Source organism: Buteo buteo, chromosome 2 (assembly GCF_964188355.1).
Source record: "Buteo buteo chromosome 2, bButBut1.hap1.1, whole genome shotgun sequence".
Taxonomy (NCBI): domain Eukaryota; kingdom Metazoa; phylum Chordata; class Aves; order Accipitriformes; family Accipitridae; genus Buteo; species Buteo buteo.
Window position 1 is genome coordinate 1,798,297 of NC_134172.1, and position 27,993 is coordinate 1,826,289.

The 27,993-nt window shown below is 63.0% G+C and overlaps 1 protein-coding gene across 1 annotated transcript; it reads right to left on the bottom strand.

Annotated features, from left to right (window-relative positions):
* Positions 1-155: 155 nt before the first annotated feature.
* NBEAL2 (neurobeachin like 2) lies at positions 156-27,973 on the bottom strand. Its single transcript, XM_075043502.1, has 55 exons — positions 27,910-27,973; positions 21,854-21,942; positions 21,453-21,617; positions 20,775-20,856; positions 20,566-20,687; positions 20,402-20,484; positions 19,365-19,450; positions 18,585-18,870; positions 18,407-18,513; positions 18,102-18,185; positions 17,890-17,973; positions 17,653-17,751; positions 16,310-16,881; positions 16,085-16,217; positions 15,863-15,982; positions 15,446-15,779; positions 15,264-15,346; positions 15,066-15,158; positions 14,435-14,606; positions 13,766-13,899; positions 13,510-13,669; positions 13,333-13,435; positions 12,623-12,776; positions 12,322-12,480; positions 12,071-12,230; positions 11,807-11,892; positions 10,831-11,499; positions 10,574-10,752; positions 10,340-10,499; positions 8,985-9,122; positions 8,589-8,894; positions 8,230-8,379; positions 7,162-7,319; positions 6,956-7,080; positions 6,631-6,751; positions 6,387-6,544; positions 6,027-6,160; positions 5,824-5,931; positions 5,186-5,281; positions 4,981-5,105; positions 4,757-4,897; positions 4,540-4,670; positions 4,335-4,444; positions 4,107-4,224; positions 3,940-4,037; positions 3,734-3,850; positions 3,551-3,640; positions 3,323-3,432; positions 3,058-3,230; positions 2,689-2,783; positions 2,476-2,592; positions 2,234-2,395; positions 2,005-2,153; positions 1,771-1,906; positions 156-806 (listed from the first exon to the last, which is right to left on the bottom strand). The coding sequence occupies exons 1-55, from the start codon at positions 27,958-27,960 to the stop codon at positions 702-704; spliced, it is 8,280 nt and encodes a 2,759-aa protein (XP_074899603.1). The 5' UTR covers positions 27,961-27,973; the 3' UTR covers positions 156-701.
* Between the last annotated feature and the right edge of the window lie 20 nt (positions 27,974-27,993).

Below are 27,993 nucleotides of genomic sequence, written 5' to 3' on the forward strand. Positions count from 1 at the left end.
AGACCCCCCCCCGGCCCCGCATTCGTGACACGTGTGTCCCCATGTCCCAGGCTGGCCGTGTCTCGCTGCCGGGGGGGGGCCCTGCTGGCCCCCAGCCCGGAGCAGAGCCTGTACTGGGATGGCCCCGCTATGTAGGGCAGGCAGAAAGGGGGGGGACACACACAGACTGGAGGGGGGGGGACACGGGAGAGGGGGTGTCACCTCCCCCCCCAACCGGCGCGGGGCAGACAAGGGCCTTGCACACATTTATTTCCCATAGATATATTAATTTTTTCTTTTTTTTTTTTTTCTGTAAAAGATCTAAAAATGGATAGAAAAAAAAAAAAAAAGCTGGGGAACACACACACCGGCCGGCTCCTGGCCGGCGGGTATGGCAGAGTGTGTGGGGGGGCCACGGACGTGGCACCCCCCTTCCCAGCGAGGGGTCCCCCGCCTCCTCCTCGCCCCCGTCCCTCCGCGGGAAGGGGGGACGCGTCCCCCTAAAATTTGGGGGGGGGGGGGTGTGGTGGTGCGTGTGTGGCGATTCTGTGCCCCCCACCCCACCGGGGGCTGGATAAGGCCACGGGCGATGGGCTGAGCAGGCAGCACGGGGCTCTCCGCCCCCCCCCGGGCTTTGCGGGGCGCAGGGGTCCCCCCCTCTCTCTGTGCCGGGCAGGGTGGGGGGGCCCACGGGGCACCCTGGGTGGGTGGTGGGTGCCAGCCTAGGACTTGCCCTCGGCGGGGTTGTACTCCGTCTCGCCGGCCGAGACCTGGGAGATGCGCCGCGTGGAACGCCACAGCCGCCGGTGGAACTGGCCCGGCCGCACCTGGGGGGGGGGGGATGAGCACCCACCCGATGTCCCTGGCCCCTTCCCCGCCTTCCACATTCACTTCTGAATCCCAGTTCTCTTTATGCATCTCCATCCTCATCCCCTTCTCCATCCCCATCGCCTCCCAAATGTCCGTCTGCTTCTCCATCCCCATTCTCATCAACTCCTCCATCCCCATTCCCTTCCAAATCCCCGCCCTCATCCCCTTCTCCACCCCATCCTCTTCCAAACATCCATCACCCCCAGCCCCTTCCCCATCACACAACCCCTTCCAAACCCCATCCTTTGCTCCACCCACACTCATCCCCTTCCCCTTCCAAATCCTTATCTCCATCCCTTCTCCCATCCCCTTCCCCATCCGCACCCCCAACTCGTTCCCAACCCCTTCTTCATTGCCATTCACCCACCATCCCCTTCCCTACCTCCATCTCCTCATCCCCTTCCCCATCTCCTCATCCCTTTCCCCTTCCTCATCTCCTCCTCCTGATCCACCTCCATCTCCATCTCCTCCTCCCCATCCACCTCCATCTCCATCTCCTCCTCCTCATCCATCTCTATCTCCATTTCCTCCTCCCCATCCATCTCCATCTCCTCCTCCCCATCCACCTCCATCTCCATCTCCTCCTCCTCATCCATCTCCATCTCCATTTCCTCCTCCCCATCCATCTCCATCTCCTCCTCCCCATCCATCTCCATCTCCATCTCCATCTCCATCTCCATCTCCATCTCCTCCTCCCCATCCATCTCCATCCCTTCCATCTCCTCCATCCCCACCTCCACCCTTTCCCATATCTCCTTCCCAATATCTCCCCCGTGCCACCCCACCCCTCCCCTGTCCCATTGCTCTGGAGACCAAGAAGGACAAGCAGAGGTCCCCAAGCCCAGCAGCACCCAGTGGACACCGAGGCATGACCCCCCCCCCAGCCACACATCACCGCCTGGGGTGGGGATCCACGCTCACCTCAGCGGGCTGCCCGGCTCCCACCACGATGAGCTTGCCATCCTCCAACCCCACCAAGATGTGACTCTTCTCCTTGGTGACGGACACGCTGTGGACGGGCACCCGCATGGGCACGGGGGGCACGGCCGCCCTGAGGCTGTGAGAAGACGAGTGGTGGGACGGGACCCCTCGAGCCCCCCCCAGGGCACCCCAAGGGGGTGGTTGGGGTGGGACAAGGTGGGTGGTAGCCCTCACCTCTGGAGGTCACGGATCTCCAGCCCGCACTGCATGGTTCCCAGCACCACAAACTCCTCCGTCAGACACATGGCCGTCACCTCCTCGTCCAGCGGGACGGAGGAGAGGTGCTTCCCGTTCACCGAGTAGAGGTGCAGCGCAAACCTGTCCTGAAAGACAGAGCGAAGACGGGGGGGAACACACGCGCTGACGGTGACGAGGGGGAGGACACGGGGACACCCGGCCATACCTTCAAGCAGGCTCGTTGACCCACGGCGGTTTGGGCGACCACCTGCCCCTCCGGCCCCACGGCCAGGTGGGAGAGGACGGCGGGTGGTGAGGTCTCGCCGGGCGGCCGCAGGGACCGAATGAAGAGACCCCGGCGGATGGTGTGGATGATGATGGTGCCGTCCTACAGGAGGAAGGGGACACAAGGCGATGATGGTGGCACTTCCCACCCCGCCGCCCACCCCGCCACCCCAGCTCGCTCACCTTGGAGCCCGAGACCGCCATGTCCAGCTCGGTGCTGATGGCCACGCACGTCACCTCAGCGTCGTGGCCGTACAGGACCTGGACGGGTTTGGGAGCCAAGCCGCTGGAAAACCCACCCTGGTGTTGGGGACACGGGGACCTCAGTGACCTGGTGGCAGTGCCCACCGTGAGCTCCTCCCTGGCTGGAGCGTGGGGTAAGGGTCAACCCCCTACCTGCTGTAGGACCTGCCACACCATGCAGGTGGTGTCCCGGGACCCAGAAATGAGGTAGATGCCGCAGAGGTCAAGCGCCAGGCAGGTGACAACGTCTGTGACACCCAGAGGGACACCATGAGGGGCTGGTCCCATCCCACCACGCTCGGCACCCCGACCCCGTGGGACGGCACCAAGATGTGTTTTGGAGTGTGGAGATGCTGCTAACCCAACCCCACTATGGCTCTGAGATGGAGCCTGGACTGTCCCCAGAAGACGGGAGACACCGGGAGATGTCCCCTGCCCGCTCACGTGTCCCCTGCCTCCCCCCACGGCCCTTACAAACCCACTGGGGCACCATCGGACCTTCATCGTCGGAGGAGGACGTACCTATGTGCCGGGTGATGTGCCCAACGACCTTCCCTTTGGCCAGCAAGGTGACGCGGAGGCTGTTGTCCCAATGTCCCCCACTGAAGAGCAGCTTCCCATCGGGAGACACGGCCAGCGTGCGGGAGCAGAGGTCTGCGCCGGGGGCGAAGGGGCCCTGCAGGAAGCGCTGGGTCCTGGCGGGGAAGGACACGGGACGGTGGGAGAGCCACGGGTGGGCTGGTGGCACCTCCGGGGACCATCCCTGGGGACCACGTGCCCGACTCACTTTGCGTTGGAGACGGTGGGGTCTTTGGTGAAGCTGAAGTAGTTGGAGATGTTCTTGTCGTAGGGTAACCAGTTATGGGTCCCCAACAAGCCATTGGCACTCACGGTGACCTGGGCAGAGATGAAGATGGAGGTGACAGAGCTCCCACCACTGAAGCCCTCCTGGGATTTGGTCCCGGTCCCCCTGAGCTAGCAGCATGTGCCCATGCCTCAGTTTCCCTGCGCTCACCAGGACGTCGGGCGATCCCTGAGTGATGAAGGAGTGCGCCTGGTTCTTGGGGACCACGGCTTGCACCAGGGCCACCCCATCGCTGATGCCCTGTGGGGAGACAGCAACCAGTGGGCACCCTCCTGGCCACCACCAAAAACCCCCAGGCCTGGCCAGGGACCCCCCCCCCGGGGTTGTCCTCACCTCCACAAAGAAAGACTTGAGCTGGTCCAGGTTCTCGAAGACGTTGGGCGACCGGGTGTCGAGGCGGGCCAGCCTCCGGGCAGCGCTCTCTGCTGACAGCCGGGCAGGATGAGGTTCCTGGGGGTAGGGGGGGTGAGGGAACCCATGAGAAGGGGGGTGGCCCCCCCCAAAAGGGGCTATTTTTTGGGGGTGGGGGTAAGAGCTACCTTGAGCAGCTGGCAGGGCGTCTGCCCAAAGTTGCTGATGATGCCCTCCAGAGCCTTCCTCTGCGTCTCGTCGGCGATGGCGTCCAGGTCCACGGCCCCTGGGGATGGGGATGGTCATGGGGGGCCACCTAGCAGGCACCCCCCCGCTTCCCTGCCCCACGGCTCACCCTCGTAGGTGCAGTAGTAGAAGACGTTGAGGGCCTCCACGGCGGCCGGGCCCCGTTGCTTGTACCCGAAAATCAGGTCGATCCACTCGTGGAGGTGGGCTGAGACATACTCTGACTCCTGTCCAGGGATGGGGCATCAGGGTGGGCTGGGAATGCCCACCACCCCCTGCAACGACCCCACCGGGGGTGGGAGTAGAGGAGGGGTTGGGATGAGCTCCACCATCTCACCAGGGCTTTGCGGTGCTGGTAGATGAAGTCCTCGCGGGAGCGTGCCCACCGGGGCAGCACCACGTCGCCCACCTTCTCGTTGGAGAGCTGCAGGCAGCCCAGGTCGAAGCCTGCAGGCAGAGCAGGCAGGGGGGTGAAGGACACCGACCCCCGCCGTGCTCCCGTGGGCGCTGTCCCCATGGTGGGGAGGATGGGTGCCCCTTACCGTTCTGGTTCTCCAGGAACTCGGGGAAGTAGAAGAACTCAGGGATGAGCTCCTTGACGTCCACGGGGTTCTCCATGCGGGCTTGCCACGCCGCCGGCACCGAGTGGAACTGCCGGTCCGAGCAGTCAAACCTGGTGGCAGAGGACACCCGGTTGGAGCCCACTCATCCCCCCCACCTTGATGTCCCCTCCCTGGGGTTCACCCGCTGGGCGCCCACCTGCCGCTCTGCAGCTGGATGTGGAGGGTGGTGAAGGGCTCGGTGCGGATCAGGTAGTGCATGACGCCCGCCGCGTTGGAGTAGTGTGTGCCGTAGTGGAACTTGTCCACGGTGCCCGTGGGGTCCTCGAAGCTCTCGTACCTGGGGGCGAGGTGGCGGGGGGTCCACCGGGAGCCAGCCAGGCGCTCCCCGCATCCCCCGTCCCCCGTTTTAGGGGTACTCACTTCTCCTTCACGTCCCGGGCGTGCCGCTCGTTGGCCACCCCGATGGGCTTCGACAGGTCCCGAAAGACGGCCGGGTCGGTGAGGTCGAGGGTCTCTGAGACATAATCCCGCAGGATCCAGGGGAACTGGGTGGGGGCGGGAGGTGGGTGAGGTTGGGGGGGGGGCACGGGCTCACTGGGGGGGTGGGGGGGGGCATGGGGCTCACCACAGGGTACTGGGAGAGGTCGTTGTAGGTGCGCCCCGCGATCGTGTTCAGCTGCATGAGATACTCGAAGTTGGAGATCTCCCGCAGGACCCATTTCTGGAGCGAAGGGAGGGTGGTTGAGATCGGCTGGGGGGGGAAGGAGATGGGGCAGACACCCCACTCCAAGGCTGTGCCTGTCCCATGGCCATCCCTGGTCCCACGGCTGTCCCTGGTCCCACAGCCATCCCCATTCAGTGGCCATCCCTGGTCCCACGGCTATCTCCAACCTATGACCATCGCTGGTCCCATGGCCATCCCTAGTCCCACAGCCATCTCCAACCTATGACCATCGCTGGTCCCATGGCCATCCCTAGTCCCACAGCCATCTCCAACCCATGACCATCCCTGGTCCCATGGCCATCCCTGGTCCCACAGCCATCTCCAACCCATGACCACCCCTGGTCCCACAGCCATCCCTGGTCCCACAGTCATCTCCAACCCATGACCATCCCTGGTCCCATGGCCATCCCTGGTCCCACAGCCATCTCCAACCCATGGCCATCCCTGGTCCCATGGCCATCCCCATCCCATGCTGGTACACTCCCCTTTTTGCCATCTGGGAAGGGGAGATATGGGGGTGGGCAATGAGGGGCCAGTACCTGGGTGAGCCCCGAGGCTTTCAGCAGTTCCTGGGGCGACCGGCTGCCGAAGTAGATCTGGTTGGGGGGACGCAGGCCAAGGATGCAGGAGTACACCTTGTTCCTCACCTGGGGGGACAGGGGGAGGACGTGGAGTGGCTGGAGCCTGGGCAGTACTGTGGCCCCGGGAGGGGTTTGGCGGGGGGGGGAAAGGGTGCCACCACCTTTTTTTTGAAGTTGAGGAAATAGTTGGCCTGGTCGATGAAAAAGAGCTCGAGCGCGGAGCGGCGCAGGTTGTAGCGGCGCAGGTGGACCTCGCGCAGGTGGGACAAAGGGCGCTTGAAGTCGTAGCCGATCCCTGCCGAGATGGGGGGGGGGCACAGACCTGCGTGAGTGTCACCATCCACCCAGACCCCCACTCCCGAGGCAGGGATGGAGGTCAGCGTCACCCTGGGGCTGGGAAGACCCCACCCCCAAAACAACCAGCACCCGGCATGATGGGCTTCTGGGGGCAGATGGGATGGGTGGGGGGGTTCCTCACCCCGCCTTGCTGCAGGGACCCCCTGAGGAGCACACGCTGTTACCTCCCTCCGTCTCCTCCTTCTCGCTGCTGCCGTCATAGAAGTAGACGTGCTGGGTCGTCACCTCCAGGCGGCCGGGGACGACGGCCACCGTCGTGATGAGCTCGCAGTCCTCTGAGACCACCAGCTTCTCCCGCTGGTTCTGCTCCTTGGGCTCAGCCCTGGGTGACACAGGAGGGTGAGGAGACCCCGGTGACACCCCCAGTCTGGGCAAGCCAATGCCATGGCATGGGATGGGGAAACTCACTGGTTGTCCAGGACCGGAAGGTCCTCTTCGGCCAGTTGGTCATCCTCCAGCTCGCTGACCTTGGCCTCCTTGGCCATGGCGAGCGGGAGGGACTCGGCGGGGTTGTGGAGGTGGTCGGCTCCTGAAACGAGGAGGGGGTCAGCAGGCTCCCCTGGTCCCCCACAGCTGGGGCACAAGCCCTGCGAAGGGCCCCCATCCCACCCCCCAACCCCAACGGGGTCCCTGACGGCTCCCAGCTCAACCCCACCACCTGCATCCAACCGGTGGCATCCCCTCGCCCGTGGCACGGAGGGACCCCCGGGTGTCCCACTCCCATCAGCCTCACCCAAGTTGTCCCGTAGGGCGCTGGCCTCCAAGTGTTGGTCGAAATTCAAGTTGGGCACCAGCTTCAGCCTCATCCGGGAGTAGGTCTCGGCGCTCGACAGCTTCCAGCGAACCTCTGGTGGGTTCCTGGGGGGCAGGCGGGGGTGAGGCACGCCGGGGACCCCCAGCCGTGCCACCCCTCCCTGAGGACCAAAGCGGGGGGCTCACCGGTCTGCCCAGGCGGAGCGGGGCGAGGTGAGGAGGCGGCACAGGGACCGCCACTGCTTCAACACGGTGCTGTGGTGGTTGTTGGCTTGCTTCAGCACGTTGGCGTGCCGGGTGTTTTCCGCCTTGGAGCGCTTCGCCGCCGGCTCCAGCACCAGCTCCTGCCGAGGGAGCAGAAGAATGAAGTGGAAGCAGGGCTGGGGCTTGGGGACATCCCCAAAGTGAGGAGCACGTCCATGGGGTGACATCCTCAGGGCAAGGAGAATATCTCCAGGACGATGTACTTGGGGTGAGGAGCACATTCCTGGGATGATGTCCCCAGGATGATGAGCACAGCCCTGGGATAATGTCCTCAGGATGAGGAGCACAGCCCTGGGATAATGTTCCTGGGATGAGGAGCACATCCCTGGGATAATGTCCTCAGGATGAGGAGCACAGCCCTGGGATAATGTCCTCAGGATGAGGAGCACAGCCCTGGGATAATGTTCCTGGGATGAGGAGCACATCCCTGGGATAATGTCCTCAGGATGAGGAGCAATGTCCCCAGGGTAAGGAGCATGTTCCCAGGATGACATCCCTGGGATGAAGAGCATGTCTCCAGGATTAAAGTCCCCAGGGTGAGGAGCATGTCCCTGGGATGACATCTCCAGAGCAAGGAGCACATCCCCAGGGTGATGTCCTTGGGGAGAGGAACATGTACCCAGGGCGAGGAGCACATCCCTGGAATGACATCCCTGGGATGATGAGAACATCCCCAGGATGATGTCCCTGGGATGAGGAGTATGTCCCCAGAACAATGTCCCCAGGATGAGGAGCACATCCTGAGGACAATGTCCCTAGAGTGAGGAAGATCTCCCCAGAATGACATCCCCAGGATGAAGAGCACATTCCCAGGATTAATGTCTCCAGGGTGAGGAGCATGTCCCTGGGGGGAGGAGCATGTCCCCAGGATGACATCCCCAGAGCGAGGAGCACATCCCCTGGATGACATCCGTGGGGTGAGGAGCATGTCCCCCAGGATGAGGAGCACATCCCCAGGGTGACGTCCCAGGGGCGAGGAGCAGGCAGTACCTGGAACATCTTGCAGCTGGCCGCCTTCTCCTGCTCCCGCCGCTGGGAACTGCTCATCATGGCATCGTAGCAGGCGTTCCAGAAATTGGACATGTGGTCGTGGCTCTTGGCAAAGGTGTCCATCTCAAACTGGGCCATGGTGGGCTGGACCTACCGAGAGAACCGGGATGAAAGGGGAGGCGTTTGCAGGGCTTGGCACCCACCAACCATCATCCAGGCTATGAGCATCCCTGCCCGGGAGGTCACCCTTGCAGGCTGTCCCAACCCGGTGGTGGCACCCCACCGCAGTACAGGCCCATCTCTAAGCCTGGGAAGGTGTTCCCCACCACTGATGCCACCCCACGCCCCACGGCACCCACGTGCTTCTCGATGAAGCCCCTCCACTCCGGGGTGGTGCAGAAGAGCTGGAAGTCCTCGTAGAACGTGGGGCTGCCGTTGGTGGGGGGCAACGAGGGCAGGAAGAGCTGCAGCTGCAGGGTCTCATAGCACTGGTCCATGAGCGTACGGACGATGGGCACCAGCCAGGAGAAGGTCTCTGACTTGGCGTCCAGTGAGCGTCGCAGCGGGGTCTCCAGCTTGCCCAGCAGGTAGCAAGCCTCGTCCTTTTTGGGGGCCGAGGCGGTCTGCAGCAGGCTGTGCAACTTCACGTACGCCAGCGAGTGCAGCTGGGGGGGGACGTGGGACATCAGATGGGGCCACCAGCCCTGCCCCAAGGGCTGGGGTCTCACCCAGAGCCCCAGGAAAGGGTGACCCACCTGGGGGTCCTGCAGCATGATGTAGCCCACGAGGATGCGTAGACCCGTCTGGGCCATCTCCTTGAGGTCGGAGGTGCCGTTGGCCAGGTGGTACCAGACGCCCAGCTTGTCCAGCAGACTGCTCACCCCCTCGTAGATCTGGGGGGGGGCACAGTGAGCCCCCCGCCCGGCCATGCACCCGCCACTTCTCCAGCCGGGTGGGTGCAAAGCCACCAGGTCTGCGTCCCCATCACCCAGCCACCCTTGTTTTTGCTTGACATGGGTTTGGGTTACGGGTAGGGGTTAGGATTAGGGTTTCGGGGTAGGGTAGAGCCCCAACTCATAACTTTAATGACAAACTAGTTAGGGTTTGGCATGACGGTTATGGGTTGGGGTGTAGGGTATGGGTTTACGGTGAGGGTGTAGGGTTAGGGTTAAGGGTTAGGCTTGGGGTTAGGGTTGAGGTTTATGGCAAGGATGTAGGGTTAAGGTTTAGGATTAGGATTTAGGAAGTACAGTTAGATTTATGAGTTAAGGTTAGGGCTTAGGGTATAGGATTAGGATTTCGGTTTACAGTAAGGGTGTAGGGTTTGGGTTAAGGGTTAGGATTGGGGTTAGGGGTAGTGTAGAGAATTGGGGTTAGGGCTGAGGTTTATGGCAAGGACCTAGGGTTAAGGTTTTGGATTTGGATTTAGGAGGTACGGTTAGATTACACGTTATGAGTTAAGGCTAGGGTTTTGGTTACAGTAAGGATGTAGGGTTAAGGATTAAGATAAGGGTTAAGGGTTGGGGTTTACAACAAGGATGTAGGATTAAGGTTTAGGATTAGGATTTAGGAGGTACGGTTAGACTTACAGGTTATGAGTTTGGGTTATGGTTTAGGGTTAGGGCTTAGGGTATACGGATAGAGGGTTGGATTTATGGTAAGGGTGTAGGGTTAAGGTTAAAGTAGGATTAGGGGTTAGGGTTTAGGGTTAGAGTTTAGCATATAGGATTAGAATATCGGATTTGGGTTTATGGTAACTTTGTAGGATTGGGGTTAAGGGCTAGAATTAGGGTTCAGGGCTAGGGTACAGGATTGGGCTTCACAGCAAGGGTGCAGGGTTAGGGTTAAAGGCTTAGGGTTAGAGTTGGGGTTTATGGCAAGGGCATAGGGCTAGGGCTAAGGTTTGGGTTTAGGGGTTAGGGTCTGATTTACTGGTTACGGGTTAGGGTTATGGTTTAGGATTAAGACACAGGTTATTTTCTAAGGTTAGGTTCAAAGGCTGGAGGTAGGGGCAGGGTTTAGGGTTAGGGCTAACATCAGGGGTTAGGGGTTAGCATTAGGGTTCAGAGCTTGGGTTTGGTATCAGGAACCCCTGCTCATGCCCATCCACCTTCTCGCTCCACAGGGCCTGGTTGTTGTGTCCCTCGGAGAACAAGAAGTCCTGGAGCAGCCGCAGCAGCTTGAGGGCGTTGTGGGTGAGACCGGGCAGGGCGGCCGGCCCTGACTCCTTCAGGTCCGTCAGCGCCGACTCCAGCATCATCTCCAGCAGGCTGCGGGAGAGCAGGCACCTCAGTAGGGTGGTCTTCCCTTGGGACGCATCCACCCAGACCTGGGCAGGACTCACCTGCGCTTGATCTCATCGGGGGGCCGCACCAGCTCGCACGCCGTCCCCAGCTTGGTAAGGACGGAGAAGACCTGCCCGCGCTCCCTCCACGCCGCGTCGTCCCAGCCTTCTACTCCGCGCCAAGTCACCGAGAAGACGATGTTGGTCAAGAGGTTGCACAGCTCCTCCTCGGGCGTTTGCTGCCAACGGAGAGGAAGGGTGAGAGGTCCGGTGTCCAGCGTAGCCCAGGGTGGTGGGCACGATGGTTTGGGGCTCACCTGGGGGTTGCTGGTGTTGGAAACGTTGTCACTGGGCAGCGCGTCCTGGTAGCTGCTCTCATCCAGGACGTTTGAGAGGCTGGAGCTCTTGCGTGCTCGCAGCCCCGGGAAGGGCTTGAAGCTTTCCAGGGGCGAGGGGGTGCCAGGGCCGCTGGCGGGGGTCTGCGTGCCGCTCTCGGCTGTGGCGATGGAGCTGGTGCTGGCCAGGTCGAGCCCCAGGTCAAAGGGTGAGGTGGAGAAGGGTGAGAGCGGGTGGTAGACACCATCAAAGGGAGGACCATCACCGGGGTTGGAGGACGAGCGGCTGGCCCGGTCGGAGGAGTCGAAAGACTTGAAGTTGTAGGAGTGGAAGGACTTGGTGCGGCCACTTGGGGAGATGGAGTGGTCGGAGAAGCCTTCAGAGAGCTCCTGGTCCGAGGCCTCGTAGCCCAGCGGCAGGAAGACATCCAGCTCCTGCAGCTCGGCCGGCGGTGGGCTCACCCCCTCCTTGCTGGAGGGGTCGGAGAGGCGGAGGAGCTCCAGGCAGCCCCCGTTGCCCCCATTGCTCAGGCTGTGCTGGCGGGACTCATAGGATTCCTTGACGTAGAGCTTGGTGAGCGTGTCCTGCCAGCCGGCCAACCTCGCCAGCTGCTTCACCATGTCCTGCTGCGCGTAGATCAAGTGGAAGAGCTGCAAGGGAAAGCGAGGGGGGAGACCCGATGATGTTGCTCCAGCTCCTGGCAGGAGCTCCTGGGGGATTTGGTCCCTCTAAGGGGCAGGATGCTTGGTCCTGAGCTCCCCAGACCCTCCATAACCATCATGGGGTGCTGGGGCTGCACCACCTCCATGCTGGCACGTCCACGTGCTGGCAACCCCGTGCATGGGGTGTTACCACCATCCCCACGGCCCCTGCGTTCAGGCAGGACTGGGTGCCCAGGGAGCTCAGCCCCAGGGCGACAACTCGGTCACAGCCCCTTGCATCCATGGACCTGCTCACCTTGCGGCAGATATCGAGCCGGACGGTCAGCTCAGCCCGGTGGGACAGGTAAACCACGGCCACCAGGTCCTTGTAGTTGGGAGGGTCTACGGACAAGGAGAGACAGTACGGTGGTGGGACACCTCCTTCTGTCCCCAAAAGCCACCAAAGCCCCCCAGCCCCAAGACCAGCTGAGCCTCGTGGGAAGCCACCAGTGATGACCCCATGGCACATGTTCGGGATGGGTGGCCAGGGCCAGCCTGCTTTTGGCAGGGTACGTGGTACCTGCCCCGAGGACCTGCTCTGAGAGGCAGCGGAAGAGCAGCATGGAGCTGGGGATGTCACTGAGGCAGGCGATGAGCCCCTGGTACCCGATATCCTTCAGCTTCAAGCGGTTCTTGCTGCGCTCAGGGACCTTCTCGTACTTCAGCATCTTGTAGAGGACCTGGCGAGACAGAGAGAGGTGGCCGCTCCGCTTCGGCAAAGCCCCTGGCCGCTGGGGATGGCAAGAGGTTGGTGCTGGGGACCTGCCTTACCTTGAAGACTCTCTCCCGCACTTCATCCGAAAACTTCTTCTGCACCAGCAGTGAGAAGAGGACCTCCACGTGGCCCGGCTCAAAGAGAAAGGCGAAGAGCTGCTCCTGGGCAGGCGAGCCCTTCAGCAGGCTGTGGATCACCTCCAGCGCCCCACAGACCTGCAGGACATGGGGCTGGTTGTCCACTGCCCTCCACGTGCCCCACCGCGATCTCGGCGGCTTCTCCCCACCTGCTGCCGAGTGCCGGGCCAGCCCGTGGCACACCGAGGTGTTTGGGGACCAGGGTGGCTCGGTGCCGTACCTGCTGCTCATCCTGCACCCCGGCCACGTAGCTCAGCAAGCTCTGCATCTCCTCCCCGGAGAAGCTCCTGCAGAAGAAATCCTTCACCAAGCTGAAGAGGGACGTCTGCACTGTCTTGATGTCGTCGGTGGCCGTGGTCTTCTCCCTGGAGGTGCTGATGGACGGACATGCATGGGCATTCCCTCTGGGGACATGCAGAGCCACCTTCTTGCCCCTTGTCACCCACCACTGGCACGATCCCAAATCCCACCATGAAGCCTGGGGAGCTCCAAGACAGCCCAGTGTGGACATCCCTTCTGGCCAGCCCTGCCCACTGGGAAATGTCCACCCCATGCATTTGGGTCTCTGCAGGGTGTGAGCAGCCCCAATATCACGGGCGTGTGGAAACGCATCGGGTCGGACAAGAACAGTGGATCAGCTTGTTGCAGAAACCACCATGAGCTGAGGTGCTGCTGGAGAGGTGCTGGAGGTGGATTTTGGGGCTGACTGGTCACAGATGTGGGTGGAGGCTTGGGGATGGGGCATGGCCACGGGGAGGGGAAGGTCCTGCACCCACCACCATGCTCCCCCACTGGGAGATTTTCCCAGGAGGTGCTTGCAAGGGGGATATTGCCCCAAGCAAAGGGCGTCTACCCCAAACCGCAGCTCCACGGGGTGAAGCCCACCACCACGTCAGCATTAGGGGGTCCAGGCTACAAGCAGCAGCTCACCCGTAGTATGACCGGATAGAGTCGAGGACGTACTGCACCCCGTACTTCTTGCGGATGCGCTGCTTGTGGTCCTTGACGACGTTGGCCAGATACTGGATGTGACCTGCAGGGAGAAGGTGTGAGTAGCCGTAGAGGCCGGTTGGGATGGAAAACACCCCCAGCACCTCCAGTTCCCACCTAAGCGGACGGCAAAGTCGCTGTTGCTCCAGATACGGAAATCGAAGAGGAGATGTTGGTAGAGGAGGTGGAGCAGGAGCCCGCTGCCCTCAGAGGCTACCTGCTCCATCAGGATCTGCGAGGCCATCAACGTGCTCATGTCCAGCAGCGAGCCGGAGACCTGCCACGGGTGAGAGGGAAGGCTTGCAGCCCCGGCGTCCTCCTTGGGGAACGTCCCCGAAGACTGCGGGATGGAGCCTTTGGTAGCAGCCCCCACCTTCTGCAGCAGTGCCCCGATGATGGCCGGCCCGTGGCACTGCACCAGGCTCTCCTGGTTCACCGGGTGGTTCTGGATGAAGTTCTTCACCAGCAGCAGGAAGGCGGCCACGCTGTTCCTCTCCAGCCTGCTCTCTGCAAGGCACAGGGCAGAGCCCCACCGGTAGCTGTGAGCCCTGTGCCCACCCGAACACCTTCCTACCTCTGCCTGCCTCTGGATGCAAAGGGCATCCTGGAGACCCCACCGCCAACTTTTCTCTGCAAACTTTTCAGCCTGTTCTCCCACTTCCCCCAAATCTATGCGAGTGGAAACCTCCGTTTGCTCTGAGCTTGGAAATAAGCAGCTGGGTATCGGGAGAAAGCCCATTTCACCTACGCAGGAAAAGGCTCCCGCGTGAACCCAGTCCTACTATAAGACATCAGAGACCTCAGGCCAAGGCGAGCCCGAGGAAAGCAGGCTGGAGACACCCTCGTCTTCCCAGAACTGCTTTTTTATGACTAATTGGGTCATAACACCATTAAAAGACGCCAACGGTTTCTCCATTACCCCATAACCCTTGGTGCCTCAGGCAAGACCTCTCCTGCCCGTGGTAGACACCAGCCTGGTCCAGGCAGCAGGGTTACCTCCGGCCACCCAAGGCTCCTGCTCCACGTCCCCCGAGGTCCTCACCTGAGGACTTTCCCAGCGGGATGAGCATGCCCTGGGCGTTCCTGGAGGACGTCAGCTCTGGCCCCACCAGGTCGTTGGTCTCCTGCTCATCCTCGGGCTCCTCCTTGTTGGACACCACTTGCTCGAGCAGGGGCAGCAGCACGCCCATCCCACCCACGCAGTTGACCACGTCCTGCCGGAGGGAGGCGAGAAGCTTTGCTGGGTGCTGCGTGGCGACGGCAGCGTAGAGGAGGAGGCTGCACGTGCACCCGGGGTCCATCCTGCTCGCTCATGGGCTCAGCCCAAGCTGGGGAGAGCCAGGCCCTGCGGCTAGCAACAATCGGGGTGTCCTCAAACCCACCCTACAGCGCAAACCTAAAACAGGTCCCCAAAAAGCACCTGCTCCCCTGAACCACCCATGGTGCCCACCCTGGATGTTGAGGACCTATGGGGCAGACAGGTCCTTAGGGGACCCATGGGTCAACGCAGGTCCTTGGTGGACCCCGTACCACATAGCAGAGTCCCTGTAGGGTCCAGGGGAACCACCGTGGCCATCCAACACCCTGTGGGGGTCCTGCCCTGGCCTCGTACCCAAGGAGAGACCCAGCTGCCTCCACGCCATGGGGTGGACGGGCCAGGATGCCCAGCATACCTTGATATCCCAGTTGACCACCTTGTGCCCCGTCAGCCTCCCGTCCAAGCCGTGGCTAGGAGAGAGGTCCAGGCAGATGTTGTTCCTGCAGGCCTAGAAGAGAGCACCATGGGAGCATCCTCATGCTCCTGGAGATGCCACTTATGGCAGAGGGTCTACCAGTGCTGTCCCCATCCCCGGGGGGGCGGCTTTCCTCACCTGTGGGGTGTAGTACAGCAAGAGCTTGCTGCTGAGCTCCACCATGTCACCTTCCAGTGTAAACGGCGATGTGACGTTTGGTCCTGGTGGAAGAAGACTGGGGTGAGCTGGGGCATGGTGGAGGAGACCCCGGTTGCCACCAGCAGCCCTGCAGACATCCCCTGCATCCCACCCCGACGTACCTGCGCAGAAGAGCGCCTTGACCTGGGCTTGCTGCAGAGCCTCGCAGAAGATGGCCACGGAGCCGAGGTGACCCTCCAGGGACGTAGGGCTACCCCACTCCGTGTCCTGGCTGCCGGCTGCTGTGGTGGCCACCACCCCCTCCGTGGGGGGCTGAGTGGGGGTCCAAGCATGGGGGCCCAGGGCGGCGGGGACAGACTGGGAACGGCCGAGCGTGGGGTGCGGGGGGAAGACCAGCTCCGGCCCATGGGATGCCAGCGGGTGGCTGGTGGCAGCGGTGGGGGCGGTGGTGGTGGTCCGGTGGCCCGCGGAGCCGATGCAGCAGGAGGTGAAGGACTGGAAGGGAGAAGGAATCGGGCTTAGCCCCCAGCCCCTTGCCACGGGGAAGGGTCTGGCTGGGCGCCGGGGGTGTCCCCCACCTCGTGGAGGGAGGGGAAGCGGAGCTGCGCCGTCTTCCGCAGGTGCCCGTCGGCGTAGATGCTGACGATGTTCTGACCGAAGGGCCGGCGGCCGGCGACGTGGACAATGTCAACGCAGTGCTGGGGGGACAGAAAGAGGGCATTGGGCGTCCTGGTGTCCTTGTTGCCCCCGCCGGTGGGGATGGGGACAGGGATGGGGACGGGGATGGGGATGATGCTCACCCAGGCAGAGTCATTGAAAGCAAACTCCGGCAACGCCACCGTCATGTAGTCCTTCTTGGTGCAGACAGCCACCACCAAGACACCGCCGGCGGTGAAGAACGCCTCAAAGCCCGTCCCACCGGCCGTGAAGAAGCTGGTGGAGGAGAAGCGTGGTGGGGATGGTGGTGCTGCCCCTCCTCATCCTCACCTCAGCCCCCCCACCCCAGTCCCTTCATTGAGCATCACCTATAGAGCTGCCTCCTCTTCGGCCTTGCTGGCGGCTCGGGCTCCTCCTCGCTCAGGCACAACCACGCATGGAAGGCGAAGGCGCTGCCGGGCCACTTCTGGACGGTGGGCACCATGATCCCCGCCATACCGGGTGTCAGGTCGAAGCACTGCAGTGCCCGGGGGGGTCCCTCGACCCGCGCCATCCCCGAGAGCGCCCGGATGACGGGCGCCACGTAGGGATGCGGTCCCCGACCCCGCTCGTGCCGCAGCAGCCGCAGCAGCTGCCGCAGCTCCCCGGGGCGGATGGAGAGGCTGCCCAGCGCCCGCAGCAGCTCCAGTAAATTTTCGGAGCAGGCAGCCGGCAGTGCCGGCTCAGTGGCCAGGGCACCCAGCAGGCACCCCACCATGCCCGCCTTGACGCAGGTGAGGCGGCTGGGCAGGGAGGCTTCACAGAGCCGCCGCAACCAGCCCGAGAGGAAGATCTGCAGCTCCCGGCACGCCAGCGCCGGCAGCCAGGCCAGCAGGATGAGCAGGGGTTGCTCGTTGCGGATGGGGCGCACCGGGAAGGAGCTGTGGTCGCCCTCCACTGCCTGCCGAAACACAAGAGCTGGTTGGTGTAGCCCCGACCCCGTGGAGAGGGACGGATCCTCCCCCTGGCCACCCTGGGCTGGCAGCAGAGATTTTGTGCATCAAGCATCTTGGAGACCCCCGTGCATCAAGCATATCAGAGCCCCCCGCGCGTCAAGAGTTTTGGAGACCCCCGCGCGTCAAGAGTTTTGGAGACCCTGCGCATCAAGAGTTTTGGAGACCCCCGTGCATCAAGAGTTTTGGAGACCCCCATGCATCAAGAGTTTTGGAGACCCTGCGCATCAACAGTTTTGGAGACCCTGTGTATCAAGCATATTAGAGACCCCATGCATCAAGAATCTTGGAGACCCTTGTGCATCAAGCATTTTGAAGACCCTTGTGCATCAAGCGTCTCGGAGACTCCCGTGCATCAAGCATTTCAGAGGCTGCTGTGCATCAAGTGCCCTGGAGAGCCCCATTCATCAAGCATTTTGGAAACCCCCGTGCATCAAGCGTGTCGGAGATCCCCGTGCATTAAGCACCTTGGAGACCCTGCTGCATCCAGCAGTACCAGAGCGAGCAGTACCACATCAGAAAGGGCTCAAAACTCGAAGCTGAGCATGACTCCAAGCTAAAGATGGTCCCAGGACCCCTCAAGGAGGAAGCTGATGGGAAACTAGCAGGGTGGAGAGGACTGGGGGGAAAGGAATGGGGCTGCGGGGGGGCCGAGATCCACCATGAACCTTCAGCACCGAGGGCTTTGCTTGGTGTGGAGGAGAAGCGGGCATGCTCACCATGTTGAGGAGCTCCTGGAGCAGGCGTTGGGTGGGCTGGCCTTGGCTCCTCAACACCTCGTAGAGGTGGGCATAGCCGATGCGCTCCTTGAACACCTCCTGCAAGCACCCGAGCATGTGGGACCCCATGCTGAGCCCCACCACGTGCCGCTTTCACCCCAGCCCACCTCGCAAGGTGAAAATGCCCAAACCCATCTGCTTTTGGGGTGTTCTCCCCGCCTCTGGTCCGCTGCTCACCTTGGCCGAGGGCGAGTTGCGCATGATGGCGGTGAGCACTCCGACGGCGTGGACCGCGATGGCGTCGGAGCTGCTGTGGAAGACCTACGGGGACATGGGGAGCGGTGGGTCTGCTGAGCAACCGTGGGGTTGACAGGAGACACAGCCCACCACGCCTGGTGGTTTGGTTATGGGGTGGCCCTGCTTGGTTATGGGGTGGCTCCACGTGATACCTGCTGGAGCCCCTCCTTCTCCGGCGACTGCACGGGGACCTCGTCCTGGGCTTCACCCACCTCCCGTGAGCTGCTGAGGTAGAGCTGTGGGACACGGGGTGGGCATCAGCCCCCGGGGAATGGCAGCCGGTACGGGGTGGGGGGAAGAGGGAAGGGGGTTATGGAGGGTCCCCATCCCACGGATGCTGCTGCAGCGCAGCCAACCTGGACCGGCATCGTTTAGAGCCAGGAAGGGTGAGGATGGAGATGCCGGCGCCCAACCCTGTTGTCACCAAGGAGGGACACCAACGCGGCCACGTTGGTACCTTGCTGTTTTGGAGGAGCCGGATGATGTGCTCGAAGCAGTTGTTGCTGAGAAAGATGGCTTGGAGGACCGGCCGGTCCTCGCAGCTCAGCATGGCTGGGATGGCATCTACAACGAGGTGGAGACAGCTCAGCACCCATCCTGCACCCCCGTCCCCGTCCCCGTCCCCAACCACCTACCCAGCATGAGCACGCGGAGAGCGATGAGGCCGCCGGCCGCCTCCGGCGCCAAGGAAGCGACGGGCAGGTCCGAATTGAGCACCCTGAAGTAACCATCCAGGAGGACACGCAACGGCACGGGGCCGGCGCCGGGACTGCTGCCGTGCAGCACGTGGACCACGGCCACCACGCCACGTAACGCCAGCTCCAGCAACCCGGGGACCGGGGGGGTCCCCCCGCCTCCCCGCTGCAGAACCCCCAGCAGCACCTCCACCGCCGCCGGCGTGATGGCCCGCAGCGCGTTGGGCTGTCGGGACAATGCGGGGAGATTGGTCTTTATGTCGTCTATCGCGATATAAAATCTTTTATTTAAGCTATTAATGCTGAGCCCGACGTCGCCAGCGCTGCAGGTTTTGCCCCCGTCGCACTGCACCCTGCTCCGGGGTGCGTGCAAATTAATTTAAAGCAAATTTCAGAGCTATTAATTAAACGCTGACTTTTAAGCACCGGGCTAATTAAAACGTATTTCTGCCCAAATTTATTCAGCCAGGAAGTTCTCATCTGCCATCCCAGAGCCGAACTGGTGAACCAGCAGCTTCAACTCAAACCCCTTTTTAATTTAATATTTTTTTAAGGTAAACCCACTGAATTTAGAGCTGGAATTTTAAACATGACTTTTAAAGGCTTTTGAAAATTAAGCGGTTTAATTCCAGCGTTTATCTCACTTTGAATAAATAAAACTTTGGGGTTTATCGCTTGGATGATGATCCCAAGTCCTCCCCATCCGCTTCCCAATGCTACCTTGGATCCAGAGAGGATGGCCCCAAAAAGATGGATAAGCCGGAGCTGGAGTGTTTCAGGGAGCTGCCCTCCGGCTTGGAAACTCTCTGTGAGGATGAGGAGGGAAAGATTTACTTTGGGGAGTAAGCAGCAAAAAAAAAAACCAAAACAGGTGAAAAAAAAAAATTCGTTTTCCCACCCAAATCCACCCCAAAAGGCAGCTCATGTGGGTGCTGGATCCTGTTGATGATGGAGGGCATGAGGATGCTCAAATATTTTGCAGCTCTGGTTATGCTGGGGGAGGTTTTTTTGTACTAAAAAAACCAGGGTTTTGTTCAAAAATAGGGTTCCGTTTGGGGATTTACTGGCGGTTTGGCGCGTTGGGAGCTTTAGGTGATTTTTTGCAACGCCTTTGCCTCCGAGGGGGATTTTTGGGGGGCTTCCCCAGAAAAAAATCCCCTTTGCATTGATTTTTGCAGGCTCCCCAGGTTGTGCAGGACTTAATCCCTGTTTCAGGATTCTATACCTGGCCCCGAGACCACATACGTGCCCATACTGGGTCCCAGGGACAGGTATAGGCTCCTATATTTGCAGGGGCAGGTATAGGATAACCCGGGGCAGGTATAGGATCCTATATTTGCCCTCCCCTATGGGCACATACGGGGTCCTGGAGCAGGTATAGGATCCTGTATTTGTCCTTGGATCAACAGTAATACTGGGGCAGGTATAGGCTCCTGTATTTGCAGGGGCAGGTAGAAGATGTCCTGGGGCAGGTATAGGCTCCTATATTTGCAGGCACAGATATAGGACAACCAGAGGCAGGTATAGAATCCTATATTGGCCCTCAGATCATATACCTTCCCCGGCATACTAGATGCCCCCAGAGATCCTATATGTGCTCCTGGATCCCATCCCCACCCCAGCACCCTCTATCTGCCCCCCGGATGCTCTGTGCACCCATGGATCCCATACTGACCCTCTACGTGCCCCCGGATCCCATTGCCGGAGCCCAAGCCCGGCTGCAGCGGGCGATGGGGGGTCCAGGACCCCCCTTTTACCTTGGAAGAAGGCACCGAACTCGGGGGGCAAAGGGGCCGGGGCGAACTTGTATTTACTCTTCTCCTTTGCGCTGATGACTTCCCTGGAAAGAGAAGGGTGAAGTGGAGGGGACACGAGGCGGGTGGGGGATTTTGGGGTACAAGGCGGGGGGGTGCCCGCTCACCCGCTCAGCTGCCGCCGCCAGGTCTGGTAGGGGTCGAAGAGGCACTCGCAGAGATGCAGGGCGTAGAGCATCCCGCTCTCCAGCTGCATCCCGCTCCGCTCATCCTCCCCGACGCTCTTCAGCTGCCGGAAAAACCAGAGCAGGATTAACCGTGCCCCCCCCCCCCCCACAACCCCCCACCAAAAAATTCCACCTCTGGCTGAGCTCACCTTGCTCGCGCAGACCCGCAGCAGCTTCAGCACCTCCGGGATGAAGCCGGGGGTTTTGTCCGCTTGGATGTTTTCCAGGTTCCTGCGAGGAGGGGGATAACGCATTGGGGGGGTTAATGCATCGTGGGGGGGGGCTCAAGCCAGGGCGCATCCTCAGCTGAATCCTGTCGGTGGCTGGGAAGCAGGGGGATGACACGGGGGGGATCGTGTGTGTGTGTCCCCCCATCCCGGGGACATGGAGGTGATGGCTTCGTGATGCACTTTCGGGGGGGGAAGCAATGATGCACTTTGTGGGGGGATACTGTACTTTGGGGGGGGGATGCTGTGCTTCAGGGGGGGAATGCTGTGCTTTGGGGGGGGATGCTGTACATCAGAGGGGGGATGCTGTGCTTCGGGGGGGATGCTGTGCTTTGGGGGGGGGATGCTGTGCTTTGGGGCAGGGTAAATACTCCTTTTTGGGGTGATGTGATGCACTTCGGGGGGGGTGACGACGCACTTTTTTGCGGGGGATGCTACACTTCGAGGTGATGGGGGGATGCTGCACTTCGTGCAGAGCCGGGCTGCGTTTGGGGCTGATCCTGCAGCGCCAGGACGACCGAAACCAAGAACCCCCATGGCGGGGGGGAAGCCAGGACCACCCCCCCCACCCCACGGTGGTGACGGTGGGATGTCACCCACCTGCAGATGATGATGAAGAACTTGAGGAGGAGCAGCGCCTGCCCCAGGCTGGCCCCGCCGCCCTCCTCCCGCGGGACCTGGGCCACGCACTGCCCCAGCCGCTGGCTCAGCACCTGCAGCACCTCCCGCGGCAGCACCGGGATCTCCGACACCGACTCCTCCGGCCTGCGACGGGGAAAACGGGGGTGGCAGGATGCGACCCCCCCCCCCACCCCACCCCAAAACCCCCCCACCGCCCCATCAACCCCCATCCTCAAGCTTCAGACCGGATGGTTTAAAACCACTAAGAGCGGATGAGCTGACGCGGCAAACCCCAAATTTAGCTGTGGCTGTCGTCTTCCCCCCCCGCCCCCGCGGGGTGTCACCCTCGCAGCACCCAAGGGTGCCGGGGTGCTCCTCACCTCCTGGGCTCCAGCGAGGGCAGGGCGATGATCTTCTCGAAGTTCATGACGAAGGCTTCCAGCCACTGCTGCAGGTACGAGAGGTCCTTCTGCAAGGGCGAGGGGGGGGGCTGGAGCCGCTGGCCAATCAGATCCCACAGGGACCACCGCCCCAGTGGTATCGGCCAATCAGCAGCCAGAGTGGTCAACCTCCCCCCCCCCCCGCTGCCCCCACCCTCAGGAGCCGCCAGCCAATTGGGACTGGGGGTGTGAGCACACCCTTGGGAGCCGCTGACCAATGGGCAATCAGAGCAGCGCAACCTGTGGAGCCGCTGACCAATCAGCACACAGAGCAGCGCAACCTGTGGAGCCGCTGACCAATGGGCAATCAGAGCAGTGCAACCTGTGGAGCCGCTGCCCAATCAGCACACAGAGCAGCGCAACCTGTTGAACCGCTGACCAATCAGCACGCAGAGCAGCACAATCCCTGGAGCTGCTGTCCAACCACAACCCACAGCAGCGCAACCTCTGGGCTTGCTGACCAATCAGCACACCCCACAGAGCTCCTGACCAATCAGCATCCGGAGCCACACAACCCGTAGAACTGCTGTCCAATCAGCAGCCAGGACGCCTGCCCCCTACAGCCAACTGCTGGCCAATCAGCAGCAAGAGCCTCCGCCCCCAAAAGACAAACTGCTGGCCAATCCCTTACAGCGACCGACTCGCCCCCGGGGTCCTGCCAACCAATCAGCACCCGGAGCACCTGCCCCTCCAGGCAGCTGCCAGCCAATCAGCAGGCAGAGCCGGGCGCGGGGGGGATGGGACAGGGACGGGGACCCCCATCGCGCCTTGGGGTCACCCACGGCCCCGGGCGCCCGACGCAGCACCCCGGGGTCACCCCTGTCCCCCTGCGCCCCAGTCCAGCACCCGGGGTGACCCCTGTCCCCCAGCCCCCCAGGACAGCACCTGGGGGTCACCCATACCCCCGTGCACCCCAAAGCAGCACCTTGGGGTGACCCATGTCCCCAAGAACCCCAGTGCAGCACTTTGGGGTCACCCATATCCCCGTGCACCCCAACGCAGCACCTTGGGGTGACCCCTGTCCCCGAGCACCCCAGTGCAGACCTTGGGGTCACCCACGGCCCCGTGCACCCCAACACAGCACCTGGGGTGACCCCTGTCCCCAAGAACCCAGTACAGCATCTTGGGGTCACCCATGTCCCCGTGCACCCCAGTACAGCATCTTGGGGTCACCCACATTTCTGTGCACCCCAACGCAGCACCCTGGGGTCACCCATGTCCCCGAGCACCCCAATGCAGCACCGCGGGGTGACCTGTGTCCCCGAGCACTGCAGTGCAGCACCTTGGGGTCACCCACGTCCCTGAGTCCCCCAGGAGAGCACCTTGGGGTCACCCACGTCCCCGTGCACCCCAACACAGCACCTGGGGTGACCCATGTCCCCAAGAACCCCAGTGCAGCACCTTGGGGTCACCCCTGTCCCCAAGCACCCCAACGCAGCACCTCATCATCACCCACATCCCTGAGCACCCCAATGCAGCACCTTGGGGTCCCCCAGGTCCCCCAGCCCCCCAGGACAGCACCTGGGGGTCACCCACATTCCTGTGCACCCCAATGCGGCACCTTGGGGTCACCCATGTCCCCAAGCACCCCAATGCAGCACCCTGGGGTGACCCGTGTCTCTGAGCACCCCAATGCAGCACCTTGGTGTCACCCACGTCCCCGAGCACCCCAGTACAGCACTTTGGGGTCACCCATATCCCCGTGCACCCCAACACAGCACCCTGGGGTGACCCCTGTCCCCGAGCACCCCAGTACAGCACCTTGGGGTCCTCCAGCCCCCCAGGACAGCACCTGGGGGTCACCCATATCCCCGAGCACCCCAACGCAGCACCCTGGGGTGTCCCCAGCCCAGGCAGGTCCCGTCCCCGTCCCCCCCCGGGGACATCCCGCTCCCCCGGGGGACGCGCCCCCCCATCCCCAACTCCCCGGGGACACGGGGTGCCCGATCACCCCCCCCCCAGGGCACCCACAGCACCGCCGCGACGGAGGGGACACGGAGGGGACTCGGAGGGGACCTCGGGCCCCTCCCAGCAGCATCCCCCCAAAACCCACCCCCCACCCCCCCAGTCCCGTCCCCCGGACCCCCCAAGTCACCCATTTCCCCCCCAAAACCCGCCTCCCCCCCCCCCATTTTACTGCCGGGGACTGCTCAACCACAAGCACCAGCATCCGGTGGGGTGAGCCGGGGGGGGGATGTCCCTGTCCCCCCCCAGCCACGTCCCCCCCCCCCAGACCCCCCGTTACCTGGCCAGCGGGGTGACCGTGGCCGTCCATCACCCCGGTACACGACGAGCGGTGCCGGCACAGCCGGGCCGGGACGGTGGGGGGGGCGGTTGGGGGTTTGGGGGGGGGTGGTGTTGTTATTTTATGTCCCCCCCCCAGTTTTCTCGCCACCGCCGCCTCGCTTTGCTCTTGTGCAAAGCGACCAAAAAAGAAACACCAGAGCATCAGGAAATGCCAAGTCACCCGCCGCCCCAACGGCGCTTCCTCCCACCGCACCCGGCCGCCCGGCATCGTTTCGGGGTACCGGGGGGTCACCGGTTGCCCCCCGTCCCCGTGCGCCCACCCAGCAGCTCGGGGATGGGCCGAGGGATGCGGCCGAGGTCACGGAGGTGGCGGCGATGGGACGCGCGGGATGACGGGCATCGCCGTCGCAGCCGGCACACGGCACGAGGTTCCAGCCCCGGTTGGTTCCGAACGCCACGGATAACCGGATCGTGCCGAAAACACGAGCCAAACCCTGCCGTCACCCCCGCGACGGCGCGACCGAAGCCGGGGCGTGTTGAGTTTGCCAGTTCTCAGCATCCCTCCCCTCCCGCCCAGTATCGCCCCTTGCACCCACCCGGAGCCGGCGTCCCATCCCGGCGCGGTGCTCACCGGGCCGGTGCCGGCGGCCGCCCCCGCCGGTGCCCGTCCCAGCCGGTTGCCGGCTGGCAGAGCCTGTTGGGTGGCTTCTGGGCTCGGCCGGCGCGGTGCCGCCTGGGAACGTCGTGCCGGCACCTCCGTCCCTCGCCGGCGCTGCCGAGAGCTCCGGACCCCCCCCCAAAAAAAGTGACGGTGGCAAAGCCACCAGGTTGTCACCTCCCTGCCGTTGAGTCCCAGGGGGTGACACCGGGGGTGATGGCGGTGGGAGCCCACTGAGGACCCTGCCAGCCCCCCTGGGTGGTGTGGGACGACACGGCCGGCACCGTCCCCGCCATGGCACGGCCACCCTGTGGGACAGCCCTGGGGACATCCCTGTCCCCTGCCGGCGCCGCCGGCGCGGTGACGTGAGCTCTGCCCCATTTTAAAGCCACGAGAGATAACGCATCCGCTCCCGGCGCGCGGCCCTCATCCGATGTCACCGGCCGGGGAAGGGGACGATGACGGGGGACACCGCCATCGAGGTGACGCTCAGACCGGTGGCATCACCCGCTGCCCTGGGCTCAAGGCTCAAAACAACCCCGGCGGCGGGACGGTAAAAGGTTGACGCGGGCCAGGGACGCGTCCCGGCGGCCTCGTCCTCGCCGGGTGCTTGGGGACGTCACGGCGGCGAAGGCCAGCACGGTTTTGCAGCGTGACCCGGCTGGGGAGGTGACACCGAGGTCCTGCCTCGGGCCCCGGTGCCTCTCGGGGGTGGCACGGCCACCTTGTCGGTGCGGCACGGTGAGCGGGCGCACCCCGACAGCGTGGCACGCTCGCCGTGCAAGGGTGCACGCCCGACGGCGTGGCACGTGTCCCCGTGCGACCGTGCGCACCTCGATGGCATGGCGCGTGTCCCTGTACGAGCACGCGCACCCGACGGCGTGGCACGTGTCCCCCATACGAACACGTACGTCCGTGTGCCCCGTGTGACCGTGCACACCCCTCGGCGTGGCACACGTCCCCGTACGACCACGCACACCTCCGTGACGCAGCACGTGTCCCCGTGCGGGTGTGAACACCACAAAGGGGTGGCACCTGTCCACGTATGACCACGCACACCCGATGGCACGGCACGTGTCCACCGTACGACCATGCACACCCCCGGCAGAACGGCGCGTGTCCCTGTACAACTGTGTACGACCCAACGGCGCGGCACATGTGCCCCTACAACCACGGACACCTCTCCGGCACAGCACGCGTCCCCATACAGCCATGGACACCACGGCACGGCACGTGTCCCCATACCACCACAAACACCTCCATGGCACGTGTCCCCATACAGCCACGAACTCCATGACATGGCACGTGTCCCCATACAACCACAGACACCTCCATGGCATGACATGAGTCCCCATACAACCACGGACACCTCCATGGCACATGTCCCCATACAACCATGGACACCATGGCATGGCATGTGTCCCCATACAGCCGCGGACACCTCCATGGCACGTGTCCCCATACAGCCACGAACTCCATGACATGGCACGTGTCCCCATGCAACCATGGACACCTCCATGGCATGACATGAGTCCCCATACAGCCAAGGACACCACGGCATGGCACGTGTCCCCATGCAACCATGGACACCTCCATGGCACGTGTCCCCATACAACCATGGACATCTTCATGGCACTTGTCCCCATACAACCACGAACACCTCCATGGCACGTGTCCCCATACAACCATGGACACCATGGCATGGCACGCGTCCCCATACAGCCACGGACACCTCCATGGCACATGTCCCCATACAACCACGAACACCTCCATGGCACGTGTCCCCATACAACCATGGACACCACGGCACGGCACGCGTCCCCATACAGCCACGGACACCTCCATGGCACGTGTCCCCATACAACCGTGGACACCACGGCACGCGTCCCTTGTAGGAGCCCCCCCGGACCTGTCCCACCAAAGCCATTTCTCCCCAGCACCCCACAGCGAGGATTTAGGGGTTTTTTTCCCCCCCACCTCCCACCCCCCAGTGCCGAGTAACCCCGACCCCAACCGCGGTGCCGGCACTGCCAGGCTCTGGCACGCTCCGGTCCAATTCCCCATCCTTCCCATCGATCCGGGCTTGTCTCCCAGCACCCGCTTCCACAATTTAATCATTTATTTTGGTTTTACCCCAAAACGGGCCTGGGATCATTGGGGGGGCGGCAGCATCCGTCACCGAGGGGACCCTCAAGAGGCGTCACCCCGTTTCCCCAGCGCTGAGCAAAAAGGGGGGGTGGGTGCACGCGCGGTGTCTTTGTTTTGGGGTGCAGAAGAGCCGGTGGGTGCCGGGGGCCGTGGCGGGATGAGGTGACCCCCAACGGTTGGGACCGGGGTCCTCGTCCCTCCCGGCATCCCCGGGGCACGTGTGGGGACACGGCGGGGTTTTGGGGTGGAAATACCCCCCCTTCACCCCCAAACCCCGGCCGGTCACCCCAAAACCCTGGGGCACAGGAGCTGGGGGTGACATTTTGGGGGTGGATGGGGGGGGGTCTCCTCTCCTCCAGGATCTGCCCCCCCCCCCCCCGCAACCTGGGAATGGGGATAACGAAGGAGAAAACGAAACACGGGGAAACTCTCGGGAGTGGGACGGGGGGGGGGGGGTCCCCGCAATCTGCCGCCTGGGGACCCCCCCGGCCATGGGACCTGCCCGAGCGGAGGGAAATACAACGGAGGGGGGGACGACAAAGGGGGGCGGGGGGAGCTGGGGGGGGTCCCCTCTGAGCATGACACCCCCTCCCCAAAAAGGCAGGACACACATTCGTGCCCTCCCCCCCCCCCCCCTCCGCTGCCGTTGCTCCAATGTCACCGCGGCCGCACCTGCTGCCGGGCGGGGGCGCAGGGACCCGGGGGGGGGGACACACACACAGGGGACACACACACACAGAGCCCCCCCCAAAAAAAAAACAACCCTCCCGGCTGGAGACCCCCCCCCCAAGTCTCCCTAGGAGAGGTGGGAAGGGATGCGGCGGGGGGTCCGGGGGGGATGCAGAGGGGGGGGCGAGGGGATACAGTGCCCCCTCCCCCGGGGAGGGGGGGGTGGGAAAGCCGGGGGGGGGGGGGCCACAGAAATCTGCGGTGCCGACCTTACCTTAGCGAAGTAGAGCATCCAAAGCTCGTAGAGCCGCTCCCGGGAAGCCATGCCGGGCCGGCACGGCTCGGTACGGCACGGCAC